The sequence below is a fragment of the Gossypium hirsutum genome, chromosome D10 (assembly GCF_007990345.1).
Source record: "Gossypium hirsutum isolate 1008001.06 chromosome D10, Gossypium_hirsutum_v2.1, whole genome shotgun sequence".
In the NCBI taxonomy this organism is placed as follows: Eukaryota; Viridiplantae; Streptophyta; class Magnoliopsida; order Malvales; family Malvaceae; genus Gossypium; species Gossypium hirsutum.
Genome location: NC_053446.1, coordinates 5,289,560 through 5,302,542, shown reverse-complemented (window position 1 = coordinate 5,302,542; position 12,983 = coordinate 5,289,560). Strand labels below are relative to the sequence as shown.

Genomic DNA, 12,983 nt, shown 5'->3' with positions numbered 1-12,983 from the left:
CAGACAATTTAATCTTTACAATATACGACATCAAAGAAATAAAAACAACTGAATCAATTATTTCCATTAAAAAAACTAACGTGACAAAATAAATAAAATCTTAATTGATAGAATTTTAAAAATAATATATATATTTAATATTCATAAACTTTATAAAAAATAAAACATCAAAAAAATTCAATAATTTTGGGAAAAAAACTAAGAATTTCTTTAAAACATAATTTAAAATATAATATTTTTAAAATTCAAAAATTTATTTAAAGAATTGTTTTTTTTTATTTCAAAACTTTGGATATATTTATTAATTATTGTATACATAATGGGGTTTTTTAAGATCAATCGATCAAACATAGGTAAGATGTTGGTCGCAGTGATATCCTTTTTTTTTTCAACTTTTACAAACATAATTAATTAACGTAATATTCAATTGTGCTTATTTACTCATTTTTCAATAGTAGAAGAATTAATTTTTCTTGTTTAATTTTAGGTATAATGACTTTTTGATCCTCCAATTTTATATAAAAATCATTTTAGCTATCAATTTAATTTTTCGTCTCTTTTAGCCCTTAAACTTACGTTTTTAATCAAATCACTCCAAAATAGATGAAAGATTAACATTTTTTAACTTTGCTAATATGGCATACACGTGAATGACATATCAGCGTTTAATTAAAGTTTTAAAATTCAAAAAAATATAATTTTTAATGATTTTAATGATTTTTAATTTTTATAATTTTTTAAATTTTTAAAAATTAATTAAATGTTAATGTGTCATCTACATGTATGCCATGTCAGCAAAGTTAAAAAACATTAACGTTTCCATCGATTTAGGGGTGATTTGACAAAAAACATAAGTTTAAAAATTAAAAAAAGTGAAAATTTAAATAGAGAACTAAAATAATTTTTTTATAAAGTTTAAGGACTAAATAAATCATTATGCTTTAATTTTTGAAAGCGCTTAATTACACCTAATAGCTTATTAACAAAAAAAAACCATTCATGTTGTTAGTAATTGTTTTTTTCTCACCTTTCAATACTACAAAAATTAAATTGTTTCGTTATTTTATAAATAATTAAATTGATCCGAACATTATGGTAAAATAACCTCATGAATATTTATTTGTAATTTTGTTTTTGAAAAGAAAATTCATTAATTCACTCTTTGAATGAGACCATATAATTTAGGGGGACCAACAAACACTAGTTGGAGGCGGTGAAGAACAAGCTTAATCAACACAAAAAATGCTTTAACCTTAGCATCATAACACGTTGATAATTGGCTCTGTCACAACTCAAGCATGACATATTTGGAGTAATTACAAACACTTGATATGATAAGAAAATTTACCCTGGATGGTCCAACACGATTGCAAAAATCGACAAAAGAACCGAGTATTCACCAAACTGGAGAGGACAACGACAAAACAATCTCTAAAATCACTTGCAAAAGTAGGACCAAAAAATGTGTTACAAGAGTGAACAAAAACTTCAAAAAGTTAAGACTTATTAAATAATGAAAAAGAAACATATAAAATTTAAAACATGAATCCTAACGGACTTGTGAAATCATTTATTATTTTGGAATACTCTCAAAATAGAAACAAATCAAGAAATCGACAAAGAGCCACCAGCTTTCCAAGGGAAACTATTGGTAATCAGTGGAGTTTCAGCAATGACGTGCACGGTCACCTGTCTATCATAACTTGTGTAGACAATAAAGATATCCACAAAATAGATCTGCGAACTTAAAAGAGAGAAGACACATGGAGTGAATGAGAATAAAAATAAAAAGAGAAATTTAGTAGGAAGGACAAAAAAATATAAGTGTCAGTTTGGAGACTAACATCGTCAAAATAAAAATAAAAATAAAAAAGCAAATAGTTTGAAGAAAAAAAATTAAGATTTATATTTATTCGTAATGAAATGATAGTATGAAAATTACTCAAATTTCAACGCAACTTGGTTTAATAAGGCCAACTTTTAAAGGCCATGATGGATTTTGTAAATAAAATCAAAATGAGGAACACAAATATTCCAATTGTTGGGATCACACTTTCTTTAACTCTAAATTCTCCACTCATGAAATATAGAGCCTTCGATGAAGAAATCATTAAACCTTTTAAAGTTCATATGTCTCTTTCTGCTTTTACACTCATTTAACCACATTCATAATATGGTTAACTAATCATCATTATATTACTCACCCATATGAATTCGTTTCCTAAAAAAAATTATTTTAAACAAAATGTATCTTCTACTTACCTAAAATCATCACAAAATTATAAGAGATTTTCTTAAAGAAATAGCTTGGAGGTAGCCCCAGCAGTCCAAGGGAATACTTCGGCAAATCCGAATTCTGTTTTGGTCAGGTGAATTCAACAAATATTACGGAATAAAAGATATTGGATGGTAAGACATAATTTTAAGGAGATCAATCATAGTGCTGATCGAATTATCAATATGTTTTCTGCTGATATAAATGAGGTACATATATTAGCAGGTGTCTCTGTGAAATTACTTGAACTACTTAATAATGATAAAAGCTAATATCTCTATAACCTCTGTTTATCACCAAATATATATATTATATATATTATCCGTACACAATCAAAATTAAAAAAAAAAAAGTGTTGTCCTTTATTATTAATACTGTAAAATAATGAACGTAAATAAATGACGTTACATGATATTCGGAAAAAGTGAGAAAGCAAGTGGATGTAGGTAGAAGAGACGGAGAAAGTCAAAACTCAAAGAAATTCAAAAGTTCTTGCTTGACGGCTTTCATTATTAACGGTGACGACTCCTCTTCCTTTTTCTCTATCACCATTGCCGGAATAATACAACTGCCGGCTCTCAACGTTACCAAATCCATAATATTTTAATATTTCATTGCCATGCTTAACACGGTTGGTACTTGGTATATTCTGATGATGTCGGGTTTTAATTTAGTTAGTTGATTATAATTTAAATTGTTTTTGTTTTTAGTACGTATATTTATTGTAATAATTTAATTCTATATTTTTGTAATTATTCGAACATATATTTCTACCTTAATTGTATTAAGAAACTTTCAAAATATATATTGATATATTATTAAAAATATTTGTATTTATATTTTATATGTACTGGTAAAATTTCAATTAATCTTAGATTCTAATGCCACACATCCCGTACATAATCTCACGTAGTTATTTTTTAATTTATTAATTAATATGTTTATAGGGTAACAACGAATTCACAAGATAAGAACATTTCATCGAGTGTTTGAACCGACAAACTATGCACAATCATACATAATCGGATTTAAATCCATGCCCTATAACTTATAAAGTATCTACTATTTAAAGTAATTAATCCAAGTGGTACCTAACTTGCACCTATGTTCGATGCTTCAATTGATTGTAAACCCTTTAAATTTTCAATAAAAGTAAAAAGAACAAAGAAAGTTGTAATAATTCTGTTCTCTTGGAATCGGATTTTTTACAAAAATACTTTTTGGTAGAAAATTTTTTTTGAACTAATTGGTAATAAATCTCTCTGTTTTTTGTGTTGAAAGAGGATAAAAGAAAATAGTAAATAAGAAGAGCTTATGAAGCAATTTAACTTTTTTAGAGTTTGGCGGCCAATCAATTAAAATGGTAAATTTACATATTAGGTCCTTAAATATTTTAGGCCATCACGTTTCAATCCGGTACCACTTCTCTCTCATCACCCTCCAGTCAGATCATATTTTTGCACCAGAAAATACTAGTGCCGCCCATCTCTCCCCCTCCACCCTTAAATGTTGAAGAAGGAGATGTGAAAAAGACAATTACAATATGCATCAAAGTTACTCTATTATTGATGAATACTGAATTGATTAAAAATAAAGCATAAATGCCTATATTTATAGGCTTACAAAGAAATTACTTCAACACAAAAATAACTAACAACTTATTCAATTAAATTAAAAATCTGGAACTAACAAAGATTCTACCAAGATACTTGGTCAACTAAACAACCCACTACTTTGAATTAATTCTCAACATTAAAAAATAAATTTTTTTGGAACACATATCATTTTTGTAATCATGGGTGCCGCCCATCTCTCTCCCTCCACCCCTTGTTACTGTTTCGAACATACTATTTTGATAAATAATAGTATTGACATATCATTTCAGTATTTGATTTTTTTTTATTTACATTATACAGATAAAAAAGTCTAAAATTAGAGTAAAAAGAAAAGGCAAGAACCACATCTCTATTCATATGTTTTTGTGATGAGGAAACTAAAGAGAAAGTTGGTCCATTATAGAGAAACGATAATAACATGTGCCTCAATGCGTTCAAAAAGGTGAACTTGAAATGAATGAATGTAATCAATTTGATCCTTCGGTGTCCACATTTAATAACAAAAGTGAAGCTTTTAAATTTTCAATCAATTTGAGAAATCATTTTCATGATTGAGATTTGACAATTTAATTTACATGTAAAATAAAATAAAAAAAGGAAAAAATTGATGCACGATGTTTGTTTCCCATGAAAACAATTTCTTCAATTTTAAGGATATATTTATTAGGTTTAGTTATGAATTAGCTGAGGAGTTTCTTTTAATTTAATTTGTTATATTTTGAATAATATTATTAAACCAACGTACAATTTAATAACTTATATAAACAAAAACACTGAAAATAGACCATTCATCATGTGTTAGCCCTTTTAAATTTACGTAAAATATAAATAAATTAAAAATACTACTCATGAGTAAATATTTTTTATTCAACAATGGTATTTAAAAATACTTAAGATATTTTATAAAATTCAAAAGGGACAAATATTAAAGGTAATAATAATCGTAATTATTAAGGTAACAATTATACATTCTTCTATTTACGAAAAATTTTAATTTTTTAAACGTATTTAACTAATAAAATATATTTACGTCTTTAACAAACCCTTCGATTTTCAATTTCTTATAATAATTGAATGCTTAATTTAAAAAAAGAAACCCTAATTACATTCTGCACATATTCAATTACGACTATCAACTCGCTCTTTTATTGCTTGTCCCCATCTCATTTTTCTCCCTTAATTACCGTATTGCCTTCTTTTTCTGAATTTCTTTACTGTATTTTATTTTAATGCCTTGGAACAAGTTAAGAAATTTGTAGTAACTTAACCCTGTAATTTTAGCCTAGTAAACAAATTAAAACACTCCTCTCTTTTTTTCTTACTAATTATGTACTTCCTAGAATATAATTTAAAATAGGGTAATTAAGATTAAAATCTATCTAAATCATACTACTAATCATACTGAATAATATATGCTAATTTGAATTGAATTTATAATTATAAACTTTGGCCCCAAAATAATTGTATCAAAACAATGAATAAAAGAAATGGCTAATGGCCTTTTTTTCCTTCTTTTTTTTTTTGAGGGGGAGGGGGTAATAATCTAAGTCACACATACACTTAATTGAAGATTAAAAAAAATGCATCCAAAAAATGAAAGGGAAAACTATGAAAAGCTCTCACAAAAACTCACCCTAATTCAGCAGGATGAAACTGAAGGATATTTGAGCAACTCAAAAAATACCTCTTTGTCCATGGAAACAAGCAACAGAACACATTTGATATTTACATAAAGAAACCTGCAATGTTAACTTCAAATCATAAGAGACTTGAATGAGGAAAATGGAACAACACAAATTGCAAGATGGTGGGAACCTTTGCTGGCAAAATATGTGTGTGTGTGTATGTGGAGCCCTCAGTTAGAAAATATAATCATATGGCCACTGCTATCTGAAAACAAGGCTTCCATTCTGCTGGACTCGTAAATGTTCAATAAGTGACTGATAATACGATCTCAATGCTTTGATGTCATTACCCTGCAAATATAAACTATCAGCAGCTGCGGTGAAGTACTTATTCCATTTAAGCCCATAAACCCAAGTTTTATTAAGGGTCCCAATGCAGCAAATCAACCAAGTCATGAATTCAAGATTAGATTTTAATTAGTACAATAAGTGTGGCTTGGCCATTGATGCACTAAGTGGCAAGTTTTTCTTTTTCCATGAGATCTTGGATTAGAGTTAACATTCTATATTTACTATTATAGTTTCATAGGAAACTTGTGTCTAAGGTCCAAACCCAGTCGGTAGTGCAGACGGTTAAGAATTAAGTAATTTAATAAATGGAAAGGGTATCAGGAACCAGGATTAAGTCACAGTTTCAGGATGGTTCCAGGGTAGGATGAAAACCCATTGTCACCGTCAGTTTCGTTCTAAAATCCAATGATGAATTGAATAAAACCATATGGATCGCAGAAATAATTATGCATGACAAATCAAATATAGATGGGTTATAAAGAATAGTACCTTCAACTTTTGGCAATACTGCTCTGCCAGATTTTGAGGGGATGGAAATCCTTTTGATACAAAATGAACAAGAAAATCATCCCCAAACTTCTCGTACATCACTTTCTGAGCCAGCACAATTTCTCCAAATAAAACAAGCTGAAAACATAGTAGAAATAATGAGCAAGCATGAAGAAATGTGCATAAACCATCAGTTTAACTGTATATATTTGTAACATTGTCTATTCACCAAGCAAAGCAAATAATGCTCTTTGCAGGAAATGTAGAAAGAAGGTAAACAGTTTTCGGTTTTCGGAACAGGCAACAAATGTTTCTCTATTGTTACTTCACTGCACAGCAAATTCTAATGCAGCCTTTTCACTGTTCCAAATAACCATGCACCTTAAAACATTTAATCAAGGATATGTCCCTAACTATCCGAGAAAGCAGATGGATGCAAAGGTGTAATGGCCAAGCATAAGAAGGTTTTTTTTTCTGTAATAAATAAAAACCCTCAAACCATGTTAAATTTAACAAAAAGTTATTCCCGTATGTATGTAACAATGATATCTTGCATGACACCGAGTAATGCAGAACACAGATAAGATAAATGAATAAAAAATAGGTTATTCTTACAGTATTTGCATCACCAAACTCGAAGGATTTGTCAAGCACACTGTACAAACAACAGTTTGTGGCAAAGGTCTCTATGATAAAACTTTTGAAACCAGGTACCTACAAAATATTTAATCACTTACAGACATAAGCATCATTAAATCCACACAACAAAGCTAGGAATGAAATTTAGAAGGGAAACAAACCTTTTCTTCACCAGAAGACTTGGCACACCAGTCTTTAATTAATTTGATAAATATCTGTACACAAGCCTATCTCACAGATGGCAATAACCGAAAGTTAGATTCAATTCCTGATTATAGTACAACTTTAAAATGTCCAATACTTAAAAGTAATGAATGAAATAAAAAAGCTATTAGCTCGCCTTTCTTGTAACAATATCCTTATGGTGGCAAGATGTATGTAACAGCAACTGCATGATTGAAGTCAAGTAGTCCCGGCTTCTGGGGGAAAGGAAAACGGAAGAGAGATCATGTGTGGCTATCACATGAAGAAAAGTATATAACGTCTTTTGAAGTTCCTGCAATTCACGAATTTCCTGATAAAGAAAAAAAAGAAGGTTCAGTGAATACAGAAAAGGCATTGCACATGGAGCATAAGCTTGTGATGACCCATTAGAGATGCTGTTGCAGTGTTTCACAGTTGAACTGGAGGTTAAAAGAGAAAATACTAATTGCATAAGATGAAAATAAGTTTAAATCAAATCATAAAGCAATACAATGAATGCAGCAGATGATGATAGAGATAAAACACTACGCAAGAATATGTTTAATTTCAGACTTGAGCTAATGGTTATCTACCTCCGTATTGGTTTCAGTAACTGAAGAATCAACAACCCTTTGGATGGCACTAAATACCCTACCAGCAATAGTAGGAAACACTTCTTCCAATATGTCACGGACCAAGGTGCTGAATTTGCATATAAGTTGATTGAGCAGTAAGAGGAAACCAACCATTTCTTTCGGCTGCAAAAGGACATAATCCAGAATCAATAAATAAATATGAAACTGAATCATACCAACATAAATTCTAAGGATGCTTCTTTTCATGCGTACGGAAAGAGCACACACACACATAAAAAGAGATCCCACAAAAAAAAAAAAGAGCATTTGTGTTTGCGAAGTAACTCCAACTTGGATCATGCTTCTTCTCGGTGGTAATAAATATATAATCTCTAACAGCTCGAACCCAACATCAACAATTAGTATCAATTGACAAGAGAAAATTCTGCATCTAGTTCTGAATGCAGCAAATTATGCAGATTCCAAACATTGATTTGAGATTTTGTTTGATTAATAAAATACTACCTTAAGAACTGTTCTTTAATGGCACATATGTCCATTTAGAAAGAGAAGTATATTAAAAGTTGGCTAAAAGTTAACTATTTTCTACCTCACTTTCTGCAAGTAGTTGCTCCAATGCCTTCGGAAGGTAAGGAAACACAGATGCTCCTAAGGTGTCCACCATACGGTGTATGAATGATAAAACCTAAACACCAAAGAGATTAGCTTTAGGCAATGTTTTAGATTGAACAAAACCAAGTATGTTCAATACTAGGCATTGAGCTATTACCTTAGTCCGCAAAGGCTCTACCTTTGGAAATACAACAAGAATTTGTAGAAGAACATCCAATGTCTGGATCAAAGTAAATGAAGCAAAATTTAGTAAATAGTAAGAAAAACAGAGAAAACAATGGCATTATTTCCTTCCCCCACATCCATGTTACTAATCTAAACAAACAAGCAACAAAAGATCCATTATGAACTACTGTAGGGAGTGACAGTGATAAAAATTTCTCAACCTTTGACTGCAGAAGGACAGTTAAAGTGCAAATAAAATCATTTATCTTTAAAACTAACCTGCTTAAACATGTGACCAATTGCAGGTCGACTAGAGGTCACAAGGCGCTCACTGAAACCCTGGATAATGAATAAAGTTATGAGGATAAGATCTATGCATGGTCAAGGCTCAAATTAACAATTAAAGATGCTTAAATTTTTTACATCATGTGAGACTGATTCTATGTAGCCAAGCACAAAAATTACAACATGGCGAGCTATATGCTATGGTAAATGGTGATACCATAATTGATTGGTATAAAATGAAAATCAACAATTTTAAGGGGCAAAACTTCTATGCCAGTAGCATATTCAAAGATCTCAGGATGGTAGTAACCAATGGGCAAGTGAAGAATTCTATGGAAGGCAACCGTATTTAAGGAAAAACGCTTCATCAAGGAGAATATTAGATGGTCTAAAGATAGAATATAACCTTGCTTAGAGCATTAATTGCCACGATTATTTGCTGGATATTAGCAATTTGTAGAGAAGATTCATCTGGATTCAATGCTTTTGCATTCATCAATGTTACTTCGACCTGTGACATTAATCATATGAGTAAAATGCTGCTGGAAAAATGTAAAATAAATCAATTTGCTCACATGCGGGCCACATGAGAAGACTATGCAAAAACATTTAAAGATTTCACGGTACAGATGAAAACCTGTTGACAGAGAGGAGTGAGCAATGAAGAGAGATAATCGGATTGCTTTTCCAGTGACACATCTTCCATTCCAATCAATAGGCCGATTGCCTGTGTAAAATATCACCCCAAAAAAAAGTAGACAACAAAAAGGTCTTCACTTGGTAACAAAAGAAGACATAACTTTGAATGTATATCCATGGGTCCATAAAGAGTGGAGGTACAAGAGTAATCACACCAAACAAGGAAAGGTGGGAATGAGATAGTTACCTCAAAAACGTAAGCACCATCTTCAGATCCTGCAGGTTCCCTTGATGCAAGATTCATACTTGTAAATCGAGCAACTACATCTTGCAGGCTCTGACCATCAACAAAAGAATGCAGAAGGTAATTTTAGATATGAGGTGGCAAAAAAATTCACAAACATGTTTGGAGGGCAATGGTACCTGCAAAATTGTCTCTATGAAAGGCACAAGCTTAGATTTCAGCAATTTTACGATCCTCATGAACAGATAACTGGCCCTGTGACTCACGTAAATGTTTGGATGGTGTATACCTCTTTCATCAAGAAAGGCAGCCAAAACCAAAGGAATGTATTGTACATTCTCCTGGATGAACTTCATATACCTTGCTATTGTCTCCAAGTAGACAAGGGCAACTAACCTATTGGAATGGCAAGGAAATCTTGTTGATAAAAGATTTGTTACCAGTTCACTTAATAGTCCATTTCCCACTCTCATTGCCTCATCACTCATCGTCTCTCCAAGTGCATACAAAAGGGAAAGGGCAGCTTCTACCTCTTCCGCATTCTTGTCTGATGATGATGAAATGGCACTAGCTAATGAATTTCTGATAAAGATCCTAGTAACTTCAGGTGCTACTCGACCCACATTCCGTAGCAACACAAATAAATCCTTTCTAAATTCCAACATCCTGCTTTCTTCTTCCACCCCAATCATATCTACCATATCAAGATTATTGCGGTACATGGGATCATAACGAATCTGTGTACGAATCACTTCGAGGATCTGACTTATGTGAAGCATTTGATTCTCTTGCAAAGAAGAATGGGTTTTCATGGTGGCAACATAACCTGAAAGAAATTGGACAATACTAAATGCTGCATCCATCTCGCAGTTCTGCATTACATAGAAAACTGTTGGCAAAACTTCATCTAAAAGCTCCATGGAAATCACCTTAGCATCTTCTGTGTTCACCCTTTTGGAACACTCTAAAACCTCCACTGCATACCCTGTAATTAAGGCTGCTATTGCTGAAACCAAGTCAGAATCATTATCATCAGATACCAAACCAAAAACTCGACTTATTTGAAGACTCTTCAATAGAGATAATTTAGAATGCGCATCCATTCCCTTGGAAACTACTGCCAAAACACATCCCGCAGCAGCAGCACGAAGTTGTTCCGACAAACCATCAACCAAAATCAACTCAAACAAGAGTGGAATAAATGCATCATTCACAATCAACCCAATGTCAATCCAGGAAACATACCTCCTCATACAATCCAAAACAGTAACACAAGTTTCAGGATCGGTATTCTTATACATAGACACAATGTCATACCATGCTCTGACAATCTGAGGCACACACTGGTTCCTCATTGCATCCTTTACCCTTCCTGCAACTGCCACTTCTTCAGCAGTCCGTGGATAATCCATACTAACCAATTCATCATCTAATGCATTCAAAAGCCGAGAAAACATATCTATCACCACAGCCCCTTTACTCAAATGGGGCAGGAAATCAACAAAAACAGATGACCAAATCAAAGGGTACTCAAAGTAAATCAAAGTCACCAAAACCTGAGAAAGCTTATTCTTTATAAATGCAGGACTATCCAAAACAACACACATCTTATCATTGATACCTTCTAAACACGCCATAGAAAAAATCGACTTCCTGATAAAGTTCTTCTCTTCCAAGCTCATGGACCCATATTTTACCCTAATAACCTCCTGCAAAGCTTGTAAACACCAAAACTGAACCTGAACGAGCTTGCAAAAACACAACTTCTCAATACAAAGGCTGCATATTGATGGGGTTTCTTTAATTTTCTGACAAAAGTTCACTGCTTGTAATTTTAACTCTGAATCTATGGCACCTGATTCATCAAAGCTAATCAATATTGCTTTTTCTACATCGTCCATATTGACTGATTTTTTTCCCTTTTTAACTGTTCAGTCCTTGTATAGTAGACGGTTCCCAGACCCAAGTTACAGACTTTATTTGATCCTAATTCTGGGTTCTTGAAGAGATATATAAGGGGGAGAAAAATAAGGGTTTTTGAGATTTGGGTTATTGAGAGCTTACCTTATAGGTGAAGAGGTCAAATAAAAAGAGAACTCTTTTTTTTATTTTACTTGTGAATGTGAGGTTTTAGGGCTTGGGTTTTTCTTCTATTAGAGTGCTGAAGAAGAAGAGGGGAAGAGGAGGAGAAAACCCTAAGCCGTGTTTGGATTGGCGTATTTTAATTTATACGTTCTTTAGTTTCTCCACAGAAGAAAAAGAAATCATGTAAAAAATAAAAATTTAAAAGGGAAATTTTACTGGGGAAGAAGGAGGGCAGTGTGACGTAGTGGTGAATCTTATAAGGGGGGAGGATTAATTCACTATTTTAACCCTGACGTCAAAAGGAAACTGACTTTGACCTCTTTCGGAAACCGAAAGTTGATAAATTAAAGAGGGTAGTTGTGGGAAAAAAATTTGAGGGCTGTAATTGACAGCCCAATGCCGCTGGCATATATGGGCCCAAAGGTACTATGCTCTTCAATTTGGAATTTAATTGGTTTAGGGTTTATTATTGACTAAAGGTCCGGCATTTATTTTTAGTTTTTCTTTTTACATTATAGTATCTAGTTTCATTATCATCCTTGTTTTCACACTAATCGCAGATAAACACACTGCCTATCTAAAGGAGCTTTGGGTGTGATATTTTAAATTCTAAATCTGAATTATTTGAAATATTTGAATTTATGCAACATTATTAAATTTAGAGATAAAAAGTAACATTTGCTTTTTAAATTTGATAAATTTTTTTTATTTTGGTTCTTAATTTTTCACATTTTTTTTAAATTTAGTAAAAAAATTTTAATTTGAGCTCTGAACTTAAATTGTATTAAGTTGTGATTATATGGTACAATCTCAATATGTGCCGTTATTATACTTTAAAAGAAATTTAAGTTTAGAGATCAAATACTAAATTCTAAAAATCAAACCAAATCCAAATAATACATTGAATAACACACAAATCAAAAAATAATAATCATTTCCCAATTTCAAAATCAAAATATTTTAAATAACCATTTTTATAAGTTAAGTTGATTTCCATAAAAATTAATTTGGTTTATAAAATTGATTGTGTGGAATTTCAAAAAAAAAAATTAATTAATTACAAAATAATAATCCATGTTGCCCTTACTTTCTTAAGAGTAAAATGAATTCTATTTGAATTAACATTAATTCGGATATTTAATTGAAAGATTGCTATCCAACTTCCTCATAAATAATAAA

The 12,983-nt window shown here is 31.5% G+C and overlaps 1 protein-coding gene across 3 annotated transcripts; it reads right to left on the bottom strand.

Moving 5' to 3' along the window:
- Positions 1-5,302: 5,302 nt before the first annotated feature.
- On the bottom strand, positions 5,303-12,024 carry LOC107913871 (exportin-T). Of its 3 annotated transcripts, XR_001688653.2 has the most exons (14): positions 9,899-12,024; positions 9,723-9,812; positions 9,474-9,563; positions 9,243-9,347; positions 8,831-8,890; positions 8,544-8,606; positions 8,364-8,459; positions 7,772-7,936; positions 7,336-7,509; positions 7,157-7,222; positions 6,972-7,070; positions 6,357-6,494; positions 5,707-5,867; positions 5,540-5,630 (listed from the first exon to the last, which is right to left on the bottom strand). XR_001688653.2 is itself a non-coding variant. In XM_016842533.2 (13 exons), the coding sequence occupies exons 1-13, from the start codon at positions 11,618-11,620 to the stop codon at positions 5,778-5,780; spliced, it is 2,958 nt and encodes a 985-aa protein (XP_016698022.2). In that variant the 5' UTR covers positions 11,621-12,024; the 3' UTR covers positions 5,303-5,777. The 3 variants fall into 3 exon arrangements, 2 of the variants coding, with proteins under 2 accessions (XP_016698022.2, XP_016698024.2); XM_016842533.2 differs by having other exon boundaries at positions 5,303-5,867; XM_016842535.2 differs by lacking the exon at positions 5,707-5,867 and having other exon boundaries at positions 5,303-5,630.
- Between the last annotated feature and the right edge of the window lie 959 nt (positions 12,025-12,983).

Coding starts and splice junctions, on each gene's coding strand:
- LOC107913871 (XM_016842533.2), bottom strand. CDS start 11,620: ATGGACGATGTAGAAAAAGCAATATTGATTAGCTTTGATGAATCAGGT. Junction 9,813..9,898: donor TCATAGAGACAATTTTGCAG/GTACCATTGCCC, acceptor GTTGATGGTCAG/AGCCTGCAAGATGTAGTTGC. Junction 5,868..6,356: donor AGTATTGCCAAAAGTTGAAG/GTACTATTCTTT, acceptor TTATATTTGCAG/GGTAATGACATCAAAGCATT.